Source organism: Cavia porcellus, unplaced genomic scaffold (genome assembly GCF_034190915.1).
Source record: "Cavia porcellus strain 051 isolate PalLab524CR breed Dunkin Hartley unplaced genomic scaffold, mCavPor4.1 scaffold_7, whole genome shotgun sequence".
Classification (NCBI taxonomy): domain Eukaryota; kingdom Metazoa; phylum Chordata; class Mammalia; order Rodentia; family Caviidae; genus Cavia; species Cavia porcellus.
Genome location: NW_026947490.1, coordinates 24,402,247 through 24,420,098, shown reverse-complemented (window position 1 = coordinate 24,420,098; position 17,852 = coordinate 24,402,247). Strand labels below are relative to the sequence as shown.

The following is a 17,852-nucleotide window of genomic DNA, read 5'->3' as shown; positions in this document are numbered from 1 at the left end:
GTAAAACCCCAGGGTTGTGAAGATGCGTGGGACCACAGTCTCAGCTCCAAACCAGACAGCATGTCACAGGAAAGATGGAGCCACAGCACAAGCGAGCAGATCCCACCAGGCACCCTGCACAGGGGGAGGACTCGGCTGTACAGGAATGTGGGGATTCTGAGGTAGCTGTCCTCATTCCTGCCCCCAGCCTAGCCCCCTCAGCCGTAAACGATACAAATCACAAAGCCAGAGTGAGAAGCCCAGAGACTCCCTGACTGCTTCAGCCATCTACCTCCTGTTTCTTCTGGGACTGCTATGTGTCCCAAATGTCTCAAATCGTCATGTTCAACACACTAAAATGAATTATGCAAGACTGCCTCCTTCTAGGTAGACACTGACATAAATGTAGACATATGTCTATCAAAACTCATGCGCAAGTGTTTTCACAGAAGCACTATTTATAACTACCCTGAACTGGAAAGTACCCAAAATGCCAGGGAGAACAGAAGAAATAAATCAGTTGTGGAATATTTACACAAGGTAATTGTATGGAGCAACGTGATAGCACACACCTGTAGTTTCAGCACTAAGGAGGCTGAGGCAGGAGGACTGCTGGAAGTTTGAGGCCAGGCTGGACTACACACTGAAACCCTTGTTTTTAAAAACAAAAACAAAACAAACAGAATCACACATGAATTTATGAATCTAGCTGTGGATGAATCTTACAGGTGCAATGCTGAGTGAAAGAAGGCAGACAAAAGTGTGCCATCTGTCAGGATTCCATTATGCTAAGAATAATACAAACTGATTTAATTCTTCAAAACTCCCTTTAAGAGACTTGCCTTCCTCCCTCCCTCTTCTGTCTGTCTGTCTGTCTTTCTGTCTCTCTCTTTCTGAGACAGAGTTTCACCAACACGCAGTTCAGGGTGGGCTTGAACTCTCTTTGGAGCTCAGGCTGGCCACAAACTCATGGTGGTCCTCCTCCCTCAGCCTCCTGAGCGCTGGGATTTCAGGTGTGCACTACAAAGCCCTCTCTCTTGTAGCAGTACTGAACTGAATACTGCAATGAGCTACATCTTCAATCCTTTATTTTTATGTTTGGGACTGAGTTTTGCTAAATTTCATGCTGGGTCCGAACTTCCAATACACTTGCGCAGTGTCTAGAACACTGAGACACAGGAGAGGGCACCACACCCATGAAGGAGTTGGTTCTTGCCAATGTGAGGCTTGGTGACTGTGCATCAGCAAGTCAAGGTGTCACAGCCTGAAGATTTAAAACTAAGTCAGGCCAGGGAACAGGGCTCATGTTATGAACAGAATCATCACATCAGGCCCCTAAACTTTTCTTTTTTTTCTTTCCTTTTTTTTTTTTTTTTGGTCTTTTTCCTTTTTATCGATACTGGGGATCGAATTCACAACTGCCTGCTTGCAAAGCAGGCACTTATGCCACTGAGCTAAATCTCCAGCCCCTAAACTTTTCTTCTTAACACGTTTTGTTGAGGCCAGGCCTGGTGTCATGCAAAATGTATCACATCCTGGACCTGACTGATTATTGTCTTATAATAGTCAGATTAAGTATTTGGCAAGGAAACACACATTAAAATAGTAACTCCTAGGTTTTGCCATTATAAAGAGTCTGCTTGCTTTGTAATCATGTGTTAGCTAAAATTTTCAGACAATGTAAACAAATATCAAGCTCTACGAAAGTCATCATTTTAAAATTTTAGTTTTTAAAGATCAATTTTATTCAGCATAGTGTTTTTTTTTTGAGACAAGATCTTACCTTGCATCCTTCTGCCTCAGCCTCCTGAGTGCTGTGATTAGAGGTGTGTACCATCAGTCCTGGCCAGCATAGTTTGTACGTAATAAACTTGCTGCCCAGTTTCCTAGCCACCATACGAGCCTGCATTTTCTAGAGCTCTATGAGACGGGATCATTCCTGTAGTTTCTGTGCTTAGCTCCTCCTATCACCCACTATAGAATGACTGAGGTACCCCACAGGATGGGTGTTTCACAGTTTATTCTGATAAACATTTGAGTAGTTTCCAGCTTGGGACTCAAGAACAAAGCTGCTAGAAATGGTTGTGTTTAATCGTCTTTGAATATTGTTTTCATTTTGGGGGGGTAAATACCTAGAAGTAAGTGCCTAATTCCGCTTTTTTTTTTTTCTTTTGTCTTTTTGAGACAGGGTCTCTCTCTGCAGTTCAGGCTGGTCTTGAGCTCACTTTGTAGCTTAGGCTGGTCTAAAACTCCCAAGGATCCTCCTGCCTCAGCCTCCCCCGTGTGGGGATTACAGGCATAAACCACCACGCCTGGCTTGCATACTTCATTTTTAAATAAACTGCCAAAGAGCTTTCCAAGGTAAGCCCACCCTTTTATACTGCCCCCAGTGCCTGTGAGGGGGCTAACTGCTCTACCTCCTCACCAACACGTGGTCCTACCAGTTATTTTATTTACAAAAGACTTTAAAATCCAATAATGTTTCCTGCCTGATTAATTATGCATTTGTGTGATTATGTCTGTCTCTCCCACCCTTGGCCATAGTGAGGGCAAATTGAGTTCAAAACAGTGTCCAGCATATAGTAAGTGCTTAATTAATAGAGATATTCAATAAATATTGGTTGACTGAATGAGATCTGCTACTTCTCTACACATAAAAAGATGATAAATCATTTTTAGAGCTACAAATGAGTTATAAGCAAGTTACAACCACAGAGTCCTGTGTCTTGGGTTTTCCCACTCAACCATGGAGGAGATCAGCCTCAACCTGATTATGTTGACTGTTGAGGGACAGTGGTCCTGGAAAGCCAGTCAAGATGGCATAGTCCTGCTACATGCATGGCCACAGACACCTCAAGTCTGGCAAACACTTCTGAAAATAAACACACTTCCACTGCAGTACTGGCCTAAGCAGGTGCTACCCTGAGAGGCAGGATTATGCAGGAGTCCTCCCAGTGAGCAGGGGATGAAAACGTAACTTTGTGCTACCTTGTCTCCATGAGACTAACCTTGCACTTTATGGTCACTGAGGTCTTCCCTGAAGTGATAAAAGATTGAAATTTTCTCTTAGCCCTTCCCAAAGGCCTGTGTCTCGCCATATCTAGGTTGTTACAGCAACAGAACAATCCCTTGTGCAAAAAAGATCACATACGCCAAGTGCTTCAACAACTGCTAGATCACTGCAATCTTCCACAAATGTGTAAGGAGTAGAAAGCAGGGTGAGGGGCCACGATGGCAAACTAGCTTCAGTGTTTGTTTTAGTAACTGCCAGTCTTCCCTGACATTAGGGAGTTTTGCAATCCTTGGCGACCAAATGAAATTAAGATGCACTAACAAAATCATGGCCTACTAGTTATTTCTACTGAATGATCTGAATGCATTATAATTTATGAGGCTTGCTAGATGACTTCTGTAAAACTGCTTTTCCCCAGAACAATTTTTCTAAGTCCCTGTCAGTGCTTCGTGGAGGGATTAGGGGTTGGTTACCTCCACACAGCAAGCCCGTTAAGAAAGGACTAGCTGGATGAGATGCTATTTTTGTCACCACTGCCCAATCTCTTTTCACTGCTGAAAGAAAAAGGTGAATCACTGAAAAGAGGGGGCAAGTAGGTTTGCTCTTACATTATTCAAAGAAACCATGCCTAGAAAAAACTATTTTTAGTTAATCAAGTCTTCAGGTAAGGCTGAGGAGAAGTTGGGCTCCCGAGAATGGGGCAACAGAACCACGGCAAGCAGGGCACCAGGGACCCAGACCTACATAGCAGGGAGAGCAGGCATGGAGCAGCTTACTCAGGGTGATCCTATGCTGCAGGACATAGGTATTTCCTGAGCTGTAGAAAGCTATGGCTCACATCTTCCCAGAGACACAGGCCTTAAAACTTTGTCCTACGGCCACCAGCAGCTGCAGACACAGCAAATTCTACCCCAAGCAATTATTCTTGGGGCAGTGAGCAAGCTGTAAGAGTAGCCCCACTCCAGCAAGAAAAATGATACAGAATCAAATATGCCTACTTCCTGTCATGTACATCAGCTTGACCAGGCCATCTGTCACAGAGTTGCACCACTCTAGAAAGGACCAATGAGTAGTACATATTCCACTGATATCCCACATAGCTGAAAGCTGGAAAAAGCACTTGCTAAGACAGAAATATAGAGTCCTTCTGACTGCCAAGTTTGCCATCCTGCCAGCACCCTTATGGAACTCCTCCTCCAGCCCCACCATGTAACTGGAGCCGTGACAGTGAGAACCTAATACCTTATTAGCAAGCAGGCAGAGAGGTTGTCCCAGGCCTGCTGCACCTAAAAGCATCTGTGGATCAGTGTGAAAGGTGTTCTATTTACATGCTTGAACACACTCAGGTTTTAGGAAATGTGCAACAAACGTAAAGGACAGGTCGCAAAACCCAGGAAATAAAGACGAGTTCAAACCAGAACCAATCTGTATCCATAATGTCAGAAGCCAACCTACGAATGGGAAGAAAGAGCCTTGTCACAATTACTGGGAGAAGCAAATCTTGAAGTGAGAAAACTATGATCCTTTTTCTTATAAAGAAGCTGGAAGAGGAGACAGGGCAGACAGTCACAGGACTCAGAAGCATGATCCTTCTTCAAACAAGGTTTCTTTTCTCCCCACATCCCCAGAACCTCCCTTCTGGTGCCAACTCTTGCTGCCCTTTTCCCTACCAAAATCCACAGAGTAGGGCTAGGGGGGAGGTCAGTGGTAGAGCATGTGCTCTGTTCTCCAACACATGCACCATTACCACCACCACCACCATCAGCAGTGGCTTGGAATGGAATTAAGACGATGCTGACCATAAAACAAACAACACTACAGACATGATCTCAAGTTTTCAAACATTTTGGAGGGCTGATACTAGCAGAAAGCACAATCCAACTCCAAATGGGAGATTACTTCAAGAGATTAGAATTCTAAGCAATACTTTTTGTTTTACATACCTGTTCATTTAAGTGTTTTGGTTTTGTTTTGAGACAGGGTCTTGCTCTGTAGTTCAGGCTGGCCTTGGACTCACCATGTAGGTCAGGCTGACCTCCAATTCCTAGGGATCCTCCTGTCTCAGCTTCCCAAATGCTAGGATTACACACATCCACCTACAGTGATGAGATGGCTCAGGTTGTCTTGATTTGTAGCTCAGTGCTACTCTCCTTCCCACTGCAAGGCTGTGGTGTCCTCCCTGTTCATCACTCTCTTGCTGGTTGTGCTCCTAGCTGTGTTGAGGCAGGTGGGCAGCACTGGAGGCCCTGGGGCATGGATGTTCTTCCTACCACCTCCTGCGTGTGGCAGCAACAGGGTGTGTGTGTGTCTGTGTCCTAAACTCTACTCTCACATGGGGTGATGCAAAGTGTTCTCTGCCGAGACAAGCAGCCAAGTACAAAGTACAGGAGACAGACACAAACATGGGGACAGGCGGACTTCTCCCTGGGCCAGGCCCGTCAAACAAAGGACACTGGAATGACTTCTGCAAAACTGGCTCAGAGGGCACCCATGTGAGACTGTGCAGTCACAGGGCAGCTTCTACCAGACATGACAGAGGGAGAAATGGACGAGAAGGCCAGTGGCAGCAGCCGCTTTGCCTAAGAACAATTAAGTCAGTCTGAGATGGAGACAGCACAGCCTTGGACTTAGTCAACACAGTCTACAGAGTCCTATCCAGGGAGGGGTAGCAGTCAGTCCCATGTCCACTGCATCACTCTGAGGAACCACAGGTGGTGGTGAAAGGGGACCGAAGATGACTGAAAGGTCTAAACAGCACATGACCAAAGGGAATATCTACAAGACAATTGTCTAGATGATTCAGAAAGTCATCAGTTTACAAAGGCAGAAGACTGTTCTAGAATGAATAAAACTGCAGAGGCAACAGTCAAACGCAGAATGCATACTGATTAGATCCTGGTCTAAAATAACCACATCATAATTTTAAGTCAAATGAGCAAATTTTAAACATGGACTATACAGGAAATGAAATATACCATTAACACTAATACTCTTTTTGTTTTTTTTATTTAGTACTGCAAGGTCAAACCCAGGACCTGCAGCATGCTAGGCTAGTGCTCTATCACTGGGCTACACGCTTGCCCATGGCTAGGAAGTATTAGTGCAGTTCTGGAAGACAGGGTATATTTAACATTAGGGATATACGCTGAAATTTTCAGGAATGAGGTGACATGGTATCTGAAGTTTGCTTTAAATGGCTTAACAACAATAAAAATTAGGGACAGAAAAGAGCAAAAGTGGTATGATGTTAACCATTGAGCGTCAGCTGGTCCTGTACAACTTTCAGTTTTTCAGCAGGTTTTACCATTTTCAAACTGAAAGCTGATGGGAGTTTACCTGGAATGTCAGAAAGCCAAACAAAAAGGAGACCAAAAGCACTGCTAGTGAAGCTATCAGCAGTGTGTAGCAGGGGACACTTCTGTAGACAGGCATCATGTATGTGGCCCTAAATGTCCTTCAATGAGGCAGAGTTTGTGTCACCCCATTCTACAGCTAAGTACATGGTCGAGCAAGGACACCAACCCAGGCTCCACCACAGATCAGGAGCTGCATCACTCTTCCTCCTCTTTCCCCTCTTCCTCTTTCCCCTAGCTTCCCCTATCTCCACCTCCTCTTCCTCCTCCCTCTATCCTCTGCCTCTACCTCCTCTTCCTCCTTTGGTCTTTTTGAGACAGGGTCTTGCTACGTGGTGCAGGCTGGCCTTAGCTCACTTTGTATCCCAGGCTGGCTTTGAACTCACAGCAATCCTACTGTCTCAGCCTCCCAAGTGCTGGGATTATAGGCATGTGTCACTATTCTGTTTCTTAGTTGTAGGCAGCTCAGCAGAAAATGCTACTGAGGAACAGTTAGGTCATCTGTGCAACAGCCATGTCATACAGCAGTGCATACTGCAGTCATGCTTCCCACACATCTGTGTCTCAAAACAAGTTATATAACATAAATGTATGTAATTTTGGTTTGTCAGTTAAAGTAAGTCATTTTTAAAAAGCAAGCCATGTTTTCAGAGTCTCTAACAAGAGAAGAACAAGCTCACAGGACATCATCTGGTTTAAAACACAGATGTATTAATAGGTCTCAGTATAAGGTAGGATAATTACAAGGAGCTTTCATAAGAGAATGTTTTCAGGAAACACACACTAACATATTTGTTAGGAAAGGGGCATTATATATGTGACTTTCAATTTTTTTTCCTTTGGTTTTTGAGACAGGGTCTTGCTGTACAGTTCAGCCACTCAACTCACTATTTTAGCCCAGGGTGGCCTGAAACTTGCAGGAGTGCCAGGATTACAGGCATACATCACCACACCCAGCTTCAAAATTTTTATGGAGATAAAAGAAGGTATACAGAGACAAACAATGACAAAGCAAATTTAAATGTTAAAATTTAGGGCAGCAGAAGTTTTTATAACATAATTTATTAACAGTTATCCATATGTATAACTTCTCTAGAAATCTAAATGAAAAGATTAAGGAAAAAGGCGCTTTATGAAAATCCTAATCTCTCTGAAATGTAGATCAACAAGAAGGAGAGGCCCTGACCACTCAAACTTGCTTCCTGCAAATTTTCTCCTTGTCTGAGAGGCAGATGCCAAAAACAAATGTTTATATGAAAGCACTGTGGAAAGATGGACATTGAGAGATTTTAGGTACAGAATGGACGAAGCTAGGCTGCAGATCTGCTATGATTATTCAACCCTGGGTGCTGCAGAGGAAACCCTGGACATAACTATAGTATTTGGTGGACTTCAACTTGAAAGCTGTCTTCCCTGATTTGGCAAATCCTAAATAAATATTCACACAGTCACTAGGCTGCACAGGATGTTGCCTGGTGGGCTGTCCACACCACACAGTGCTTAGGATCATGAGATACAACAGTGGCATTAAAAAGAACACCAAAGAGACTATAGTCCCTTAGTTTCAAATAAGCATAAACCTGTATTTTTCAGCTCAATTATTAATGCTATATTATCTTTTCCCCAAAGATCATCAACTTTGAGAGCAGCCAGGAGAAAAATCAGGGGAAACAACGATGTGAAACCGGAAGGCCAAAGAGACACATAGGTGAGAACTCTGAATGAAATAAATGGTTTTAATGCAAGTAAAATCTTGTCATTTTAAGAATGCTGCAGAAAAATTTTAAGTTAATCTGTCTTTGTGCTGAACCCAACATTCAGGACCTCAAGATGGCCAAACATCCTGATTGTTTTCTTGTTTCAGAAAAAATATACTATTAATGACAAGTCTTAGGCATCTGTTCAGCAATGCCAGGGGCTGCAACAGTTATGCTATTTATTACTTAAAAATCGGTTATGTGTCCAGTATATACAACACAACACAGCACAACAGGGTAATAAAACCATATCCCTGCCTTCAAGGAGTTTACAAATCTACAGGGGACACAGAGAGCCAGGCAACTGCCGAACAGTGTTGCAAGCATGGCTGAGAGTTGAGGCCAGCACAGAGAAGGGATCTAACCTGTCATGACTGCAGTCCCGAGAATACAACTGCTCCAGCAAACAAAGAAGTCAGTAAATGCCACACAACAGCCTCACATCTGCACAAAAACAGAGGAGCCACAAATCTGACAGCCATCGGATCATCCCACACTAAATAAACAACGCCAACAAGCTTGGCCCTCCTGAAAATGTCCTGCAGACAGCAAAAGCTATTACCTGCTGTGAGGTAACACTCTTACCTGTGGCTTCAATGTACTCAATGCATCTTTCAATAAAGATGGGAATCGGCTTCTCTGGAGTCACAACAGTTGTTAAAGGTACCCCAAAATAATTACTCTCCCAAGTTGCCTTTGTGATGGATGGCCGAGGTTTGGGCTTTGGTTTCTGTCCAGAAAAGAGAAAAGGAAGCACAAAAACAAAGTAAGTATTAACATGTCATCAGCAAGGTTTCCAGAGAGAAGCACAACAGGTGGAAAGTCCTAGAATGATTTCAAGCAAGATAAGGAGATCTACTTGCTCTAATTTTGAATTTTCTTTCTTTTTTTTTTTTTTTTCCATTTCTTTCTTTCTTTCTTTTTTTCCATTTCTTTCTTTCTTTTTTTTTTTTTTTTTGAGACAGAGTCTCACTATATAATGCAGGCTGGCCTTAAACTTGCTTATACAGCTCAGGATGGTCTCAAACTCAGTAATCCTGCCTCAGCCTCCCAAGTGCTAGGATTACAGACATGTGCCACCACACTGACTAATTTTGCATTTTATAGCCTCTAAATATCACAAAAAGTGCTGGAAAGTTGTTGCAGAGACACACCTTGAGTATGAGACTGACACATTTAAAGATGTTTATAAAAAGCAGGCCAAGTTTATTTAATAAAATAACAATAAGATGACTATCCACATCCTTTATCAGCGACACACTGGAGTAAACAGGAAGTTTTCCAAACACTTCATGTAGATAACAGATGTTATATACTTTAAAAGATAAAAGAGAGATTGGAAGACTAATAATTTCCTTTCTAGAAAGGACATACATAGTAGTATTCTATTTAGGCTGACACTAACAAAAGGAATTTGGTTTTTGATACACTAGCCAGGGGTTAATTCCCATGGCTTCCACATTAGGAAAGAACAAAGCCAACTAATCCAACCAAACAACATAATTGTCTGTTCTTTCCTCAAAGTCACCTTCTTCATGAAGTAGTGGCAGCAGCAAATATTTGAAAACTTGTTTCCTTTTTAAATCTTACAACATTTTATTTTATCAAAGAGAAAAGGTCTCACATGTCTAAATGATACCAACTACCAAGTGTCAGTGCTTGGGCTCAGACCCAGGAAGGTCTGTCTCCAAAGCACATGTTCATTAACACTATTAACATTGAGACATTCTACTCCAACATTATTCATCCTGAAACTCGTGTGAGGAAAAAACCCTTGCTGTTTATAAATGCTAAATTTTTGTAAAGCCAAAGACATACACTTGAAATGCTGATCTTTTGTTAAAATAGCTACTAAGAAGAAGAAAGCGACCAAATGGAATCAAAGTAAATAGACCCAGGTACATTTCCACATGATTTCCACTGCAAGGTGATGAAACCAATATGGAGAGACAGATTTACTTAAGAAACGTTCACAGACTATAAACCTAGCTAGAGGTCTTTACAGAAAATCCACTACAGATAACTGCCAGGTCAAGTGCCAGTATCAATCTTTTCCATTCCTTCCCCTGACCATCCTCCTTCCTTTAGAACCTTTTATATGGGAATAGTCACTTCCTGTTTAGTCTGAGATTCTCTGAGGACTTCCTGTCAAATAACTGGCCTCCCCCCAGGGGGTGAGAGGGAGAGGGAGAGAAAAAACACTATAGGCAATAAAATGCAGATTAAACAAAGAGTACGTCCATTTCTGGGCAACCAGTTGACTATATTTCCAGTGAGAACCCGAAGGCAAAGAAAGATGACCCAATCTTCACACAACCTGTGTGAAGGACTCTGGGTCCTGCACCTGGCCCTGCCCACTGTGATGTGCCTGCCTCTGGTCAATCCCCTGACATGACACCCAATGCAAACAGCCACTGATTTCAGACTTAACCAAAGAAATAAGGAAAAGCAAATTAAGAGTTCATGATTTTTTGCAGGAAATAAACTACAAGAAGAATTTACACTTTAAAATCTGATAAAGCTGGTGGGAATTCAGACTACCAAATTCTGTGACCTGGGCTAGGCAGTAGTGTATCATCTCCACCTCCATGACAGTGCCTGGGGCACAAGGAGGTCACATAGCGTAAAGGATACGATACAGGGAAGTGGCCCCACATCTTGTACACAATGGTGGTAAATGGGAAGTGTTACGAAGGAAAGGGAAGAGCTCAGCACCTCTGTTGCACGTGCTAGGCAAGTACTCCACCACGGAGCTGAACCTCCAGTCCTTCTTATTTTTTTAAATTTTGAGATAGGGTCTTGCAAAATTGCCCAGGCTGGCCTCCAAACTGCAATTCTCCTGCCTCAGGCTCCCAAACAAGTAAGATTACAAGTAAGCCCCATCAAGCCCAGCCTGCTACATTATTGTAATTATGTAACTACAAGTTAAGTAATGCTTTTCCTGAAAAAAATCCCTACTATTTAAAAGGTTAACTCTAGAATGTGAATACCCAAAACCAACCATCTGTATTTAAATATTCTTCCATCAATCCTGACGAGTTTCCCTGTCAAAACTAACATAACAGTATTGTTCTTCAGTAAGACTCAAGTTCCAAATAAATGGTTAAGGGGGAAAAAATGGAATTGAAAGGAACTTTACTCCTAATCACCATGAAGCCTTCTAGCCATCATTTCAGTAGACAAATTTTAATCTCATCTTCTTCTACCATCTCAATACTAGAACAAGATGTAGGTGTGTACTATCAACCAAAGTGTTAACTAGAAAGTTTTGCTCACATCACTAAACACTTCCTATGCCCCAGACCCAAAGCTTTCTGAAATATAGTACCTCATTCAAATATCTAACTCATCTGCAGGTACAGACGTCAAGATCTTCTCTTTACAGATGAAAGGGGTAATGGCACATACCTGTAATTCCAACACTTCGGAGGCTGAGGCAGGAAAACTGCCACTAGTTAGACCAGGTTAGGGCCAGGTGCAGGACCCAGCCTGAACTACACAGTGAGACCCTGTCTTGAATAAATAAAAACAATTTTCTCCCTTAGGAGTTAAGGTTTAAGACAAGGACCCACAACATAGTTCAGGCTGGCCTTGAACTCACTAGGTAACCTAGACTGGTATCACAAAATTAGGCAAGAATTTTTTTCCAAATTCTTATTTTTTTATCTTTTTGAGACAGGATTGCACTATGCATTTGAGGCAGGCCTTGAACTCACAGCAATCCTCCTGCCTCAGCCTCCTGTGCACTGGAATTACAGGTGTGTGCCACCAGCCTGGCACAAATTCTTGCAGGACTAACTCATATTCCTTCCTATTAAGGAAATCAGAGTTGTTGTGTGTGCAAGTTGAGCCACACTGCTGATATAATCACCAATACTTCAGGCACGTGAAGGGTTACTGGGCACACTTCAGCAGGAAATGCTATCCACTTAATGGCTTGCCAGGTATCTTAGGACCCAGTCAGATGTCTGTCCCTCATGAGGAATCATTAGGCATACTCTCAGCAGCAACAGATGCTTACAGAGGTAAAAACAGCATTACCCAACATCTTATCTTCTTTGGGGGATACCTGGTGGCTGAAGTGAAAAAGCATCCTGCCGAGGAAGCCAAACCTGAGAATACAGCTATACATCTGCATCTCAAGTACAGCTTCTGATAGGTCAAAAATGGAATAGAGATGCCAGGCATGGTGACATACATCTGTAATCCTGGCAAGAGTGGCAAGTGTGAGCCCAGCTTGGGCAACTTAAGGAGACCTTATCTCAAAATAAAATTTTAAAAAATTAAAATTAAGCAAAGGGTTGGGGATGTAGCTCAGTGTGAACACTCCATGTCCAACCTTTGGTACCACTCACACACAAAGAACAGTACTATAATTCCTTAAGGGTGCTAAGCACTCTGTAGTTATCTGCAACCTTACAACTGCCCTGTAAACTGAAGGTTATGTTCCCCCTTTCACAGCTGAGAATGAAGGGTCTGAGAGGGTCACATCCAGCAGACAGGGCTGTCATCTAGGGTTGCTGGGATCCTCCCTCAATGATGAAACACCAAGGCCCAGTTGGACTACCTTCACCCCAACCTTTCAGATAGGTGTTTTTGTAATAAATAACCCAGTCTATTATTCTGGACCTTAGAGTTTACTTAAACAGATGCCTAATTCTTAGTCCCGATACTAAGAATAATAAAACTTGATATAAAGAATACTTTATGCCAGTGTTGCACTGGAGAAAAGAGGTGAATGGAATCTGCCTCAGGCCTCTTAGCTCTAAACCAGACTGGCAGAACAGGAAGCTACGTGTTCACTGGCTTCTACTAACCACTAGGGTATAAAGTCCACCCCAAAACCCCTTCCAATCCCATTGGGGCAAGAAAAAGAGTAGAATGCCACCTACATCTAAAGAAGATCAAAAGAAACGCCCTTCCTCAAGCCTGGAAGATGGCTGGGCCAGACCTGGTTATGCAGTGGGACTGCAACACACTTGCTGATGAGCAGTTTCCAGGGCTGCCCAGGCCACGGCTCCCGCCCATGTTCTCACGCTTGGCTGTGCGAGCACCACCCGGTACAGATCTCTTAATCACCTTGGTGTGCCGCTCACACTCGCTCATGAGGAGTGAGGCACAGAAGGCTTTGTTCATTCTTGGTATTGTAACAAAAATCCTTTCACCCTGTAGGCACTGAACTAGGTAGTCACTTAGGTCCACATACAACTGTTTTCTACTGGGCTAAGTCCCTAGAAAGCAAGAATCTCAGCAGTTTTGCTTTTTTTAATGAATTATCCAAGATGACACAGCAAAATGGCAGAAGAGCTAATCCCAGGCCTAAAGTAGTCTCACCCTCACTAAACTTACACTCAAGACCATAGGGCAGACCCAGCTATCACATGAGCATTAGTGACTAAACGCTGAAGCAAATGGGCAGGAGGGTTATAAACAAGAACCAGCGGCTCTAGGGCTCCAGCAGAGAGGCCAGGTACTCTCCCTGGATAAAGCATATTTTATCTTCTGTAGGAACAGCAGGCATAGCTTTTCAGTAATCCTAGACTATCAACTCCAAGTATTATCTTCTGGTCTCCATAAACAGTCTCATACCTGTTAAAGTCAGTAAATAGATTTGAGGGTCAGTAAATATGGTTACTAGATTTGCGTACTAAGTAGGAAAGCCTTTAAATGCTTAGATGCTTGGTAACATAGTTAAAAAGTCAAAGAGAAAATCCACGCTGTTGGGTTTTTTATAAGTTTTTAAAAATTTTTATTAGTACATGTTTGCAGTGCATAACATTTACCATATATGTGGGGAGTTGGTACACGCATATGGATACTTTTCTTTTGAAGGGGGAACAACATACGCAGAATGTAAAGTGTAACAGGGGTGGCATCACCTCACGGGTATAAGACAGAAGCAGACAACTGTCAAGTTGTGGGGTGACGTATAGTGGATTAATTGCAATGACAGGAGTCTCAGCAATAGTGAGAGTCCACAAGCTCCACTACTGAAGCTTCCTCCGCAATACCTTCTTGCATCCTGTAACCAACACTGCACCTTGCTGACCAGGAAGAATTCTGCTGTGTTCCCAAGAGAGCTTCTAAGCAACCTTTTCAAGTACATCACTCATTTGTGCCCCAAAGGCATTCTTGATTAACTGGTGCTTCCCCTTCTGGCTCAGAATAAACCTAAGGTCAAGTTTAAGAGAAAACCTGAAGGTGGATAATTCTTGTCAGTAAAGACTATCATGTAAACACCAATGCTCAAATGTGGTATTCTTCAGGCTGGCGCATGGCCCAGTCACTTGCCAGCCTGAAGCATCCTTGTTTTGGGATGAACAGGAAGGAGCACGAAGTACTGGCCTTCCTGCCATACCTTTCTGACGATGTGAAAAGGAGGGCATGCCACTCCACTGCTCCAAGTGACAGAGATCACAGCTTTTTTTCCATGAAATCTGAAAAACTTGGTTCTCCGCTGCTCTCTCAAGACTGGACTCATGGCCACACACTGGGAGCTCAGTGGAGAGGAAGGCCCCCCAGATCCTGCCTGAAATGCCACGGTTACTGAGCCTGGCCCTCCAGTGGCACAGGCCCCTCTGTAACTGCTGGCCTCTTCTCAAACACTGATGAGACTAGGCAGGAAGGCATTCTCTTGGGAAGCGGGACTGACTCCTGGTTGCCTGAAAAGGCACTGTAGTGTCTCCAGGTGGTGGCTTAAGGAAGCAGGTCTATTCTTTCAAAAACTGATCTGCACTGACTATTGTAACCTTTTTTTAAAGAACAGGTATACTTTAAGCTAAGAAAGTTAAAAAATAGGCTACTTTTAATCACCAAAAACACATCACAGAAGTTCTTCGGGCTTAAAATACACTAAGAATTGAGTGACACCACTTTGAAACAATTTGTGAAAGTTCCAGTGGCTATTTCAGGGTCTCTCTGCCTTTTTCATCCTCTATTCAACTAGGCTGTGTAGCTGGGAACAGGCAACACTATGCGGTTCTTAGGGAATAGCATTGGGAAGCGGGCTCTGGTTAACCGAAGTTCTTTGTCTGGATAGGCACATCGATAGGACTGGCTGAGTGGCTTCATGTGCCAGACCACTGAATAGTAGCAGCTTTCTTGCAGAAGATGAGACTCTGAAAAACTTACTGGAGGTGGACATCAAAAGACTGGGTTCAAAATTCTCAGCTCCTGTACCCCATGTTACATTAACCTGGGCATGGTGTTTAAGTCTTAGTTACCCCATCTCTAAAAAAATGGAAACCAGTATGAAAAGATCACTTCACTGAGACTGGCAAGAGGAGTAAGAGAAACGGCGCTCTGGAAATGTCTGGCAGAAGGCCTGGCACACAGTAAGTATTCAATAAATACCAGAAAGTAAGTGCACCTTCCAATGTTCAGCCTGGTTCTCGCTCCTGTCTGTGCAGAGCCAGGCCAGGAACAGGTGTTCTGTGACAGTTTCAAAGGTCCTGTTTACTCAGCTCTGAGGGCCACACTTTTTCCTGGGAAACTCTCTCCAGAAGCCTTCCTCTTCCTGATTTTGCCTGCCTCCCCCTTTACAAGTCTCAGCTTTAAATATCGTTTCCTTGGGCTGGGGATTTAGCTCAGCAGCGTAAGTGCCTGCCTTGCAAGTGCATGGTCGTGAGTTCTATCCTCGGTACCAAAAAATAAATAAATAAATATTGTTTCCTTGGGAAGCTTTCCTAGCTGTTTAGTTTAGGCTAAGCTTTCTTGTTAAACAATTCCTCAGTACCTGTACCTCTCTCTGGTACTGAGAAACACTTGTACTATATACTCAACATGCATCACCCCCTAAAAACCGGCTGAATGTAACACACACATCTAAGTCACCCACAACAATGTCAGGCACGAACAAGTGCTTGCTGGACATTCATGCACTGAAATCAGTGTTTCCTTCCAAAGAGAAAGAATGAGCTTATGTGCTGCTGCCAGAGCACTTCCTTTGGACGATAAAACTATTTCAGGAATCAGAAAGCCAAGGTCAAATTGGTGGGGTTTTTTTGGTTTTGTTTTAAAACTGGATTAAACTCCAGGCCTCACATATGCTAAGTAAGTGATTTTACACTGAGCTACAGCTAGATTTTTTCTAATTTTATTTTGAGGAACAGTTTTGCTAAGTAACCCAGATGGGCCTCAAACTTATAATCTTCCTGCCTCAGCTTCCCAAACAGCTACTACATCTGGCAAATACAGTATTTTTAAGACCAAGGATTTATTTGGTTTTAAAGCTCACTGAATAGCACTAGCCTTTCCTGAAGCACACATTGAGTCTTTCCTGGTAGGTTACAAAGAACTCATATCTCTTAGCATTTAGCTTGTCTGTCAAAAATCAACATCCCTCCCAGAGGAGCAAGCAGTCCAATTCCCCAGCTGGTTTTTATTCACACTAAAACTTTAACTCTGTTCTAGGCCTCACAAAATGAGAGCTGTGTCCACACAAAGCCACAACAACCAGCCAATTCACTGTATCCCATGAAATAAGCCAATTCACTGGGGGTGGGAAGACACACACAAACTGTCAAACTGGTTACTTGGTGCCTTACAGACCAAACAATGCGTGATTGAATCGGTTGGCTTTTCAATAGGTTGTCTTGTCATCTGGCAGCTATAGTGAAGTGAAAGATTTTCTTTATCACTTAGCTTTCAATATATATATAATATAAGAACACATCAGATTGAAGCCAATAATGTCTTCTTTTTAAATCATGGTCAAACACCCCAAATTCAGCAATCTGAGCAAGCCCCAAAGGCACATTTGTGGAGTAAGGCTCCCCAGCCTCTTTTCTGGCTTTAGAATAAGAGCCACCGATCCTGATCTCGTCTTTGCAAGTACATGGCACTGGGAGACAGAGACCATGTGCAGCACCACCGCTTGGGACAAAGCTCTATTCATGGCCCCTGCTGAAGTGCAATCACAGAGTTTCAGTTTCATTCAGCTGAGTGCGGAAGGCTTCCACTGAGGGCGGGTTGCTGAATGGTTCCGCTGGGAAAAGGACCCAGAAAGAGAGTGGGCTTTACAGTCTGCACTTTCATTAGCAGAGATGAAAGCGCATCCCTCACTGACTCCAGTTTCACAGTGAAGCACTAATCGAGCAAATTAGTAAAGGGTGCTAAGGGATTTTTCTTTCTCTTCATCACACTGCTACCCAGACCATAGCTTTGTTGTTATTGTTGTTGTTGTTGTTGTTGTTGTTAGAGTGGTTGCCAGAGTAAGCACCAAAAAAGAAGCTAAGTAACATAAAGAGTTAAAACTTACACAAAAGGTGGAGAGTGTCAGGCCAGCTCTAAGTTCTCCTTCTCTTGAGTTCACAGCATGCCTATCCCACCTCCTGGTCCCTCCTGAGCCAGTGCTGGGGTCTATATCTGGCTACTTGACAAGAGTAGCAAGGCTTCCCTGCCTACATCAAGCCCCATCATCATTCCTCACGACCCCGGAGGAAGGTGCTCTATCTTGTACAAAAGGACCCAGAGAGGTGACTCATACCCAAAGTGCATACTCAAGGAGGTAGGGAGGTTGGCATCTACAGCTGCTAATCACTACACCCCACTCTACCTGAACCCAGTCCCCTGAATGGGCTCTCTGTCCTCACACAGCCTTGTCAGAGCAGAAGACCCATTTTCAGTAGCAGTGCAGATCTTGCTGTCCCAGCTGGGTGCCAAGGCATGGCCATGACAGGGGCTGGCCACTTCCTGAGAGGTGTTGGACATGTAGGAGTTGTTTTTCATGACCAACTGAAATCAGACTGC

The 17,852-nt window shown here is 43.4% G+C and overlaps 1 protein-coding gene across 1 annotated transcript in view; it reads right to left on the bottom strand.

The window, feature by feature from the left end:
- Positions 1 to 17,852, bottom strand: part of Arhgap35 (Rho GTPase activating protein 35) — a 119,932-nt gene that overhangs the window by 41,820 nt on the left and 60,260 nt on the right. The window contains exon 3 of the mRNA XM_003464605.5: positions 8,688 to 8,832. Coding sequence (XP_003464653.2) covers positions 8,688 to 8,832 — 145 coding nt within the window. The remainder of the gene's footprint in view (positions 1 to 8,687; positions 8,833 to 17,852) is intronic.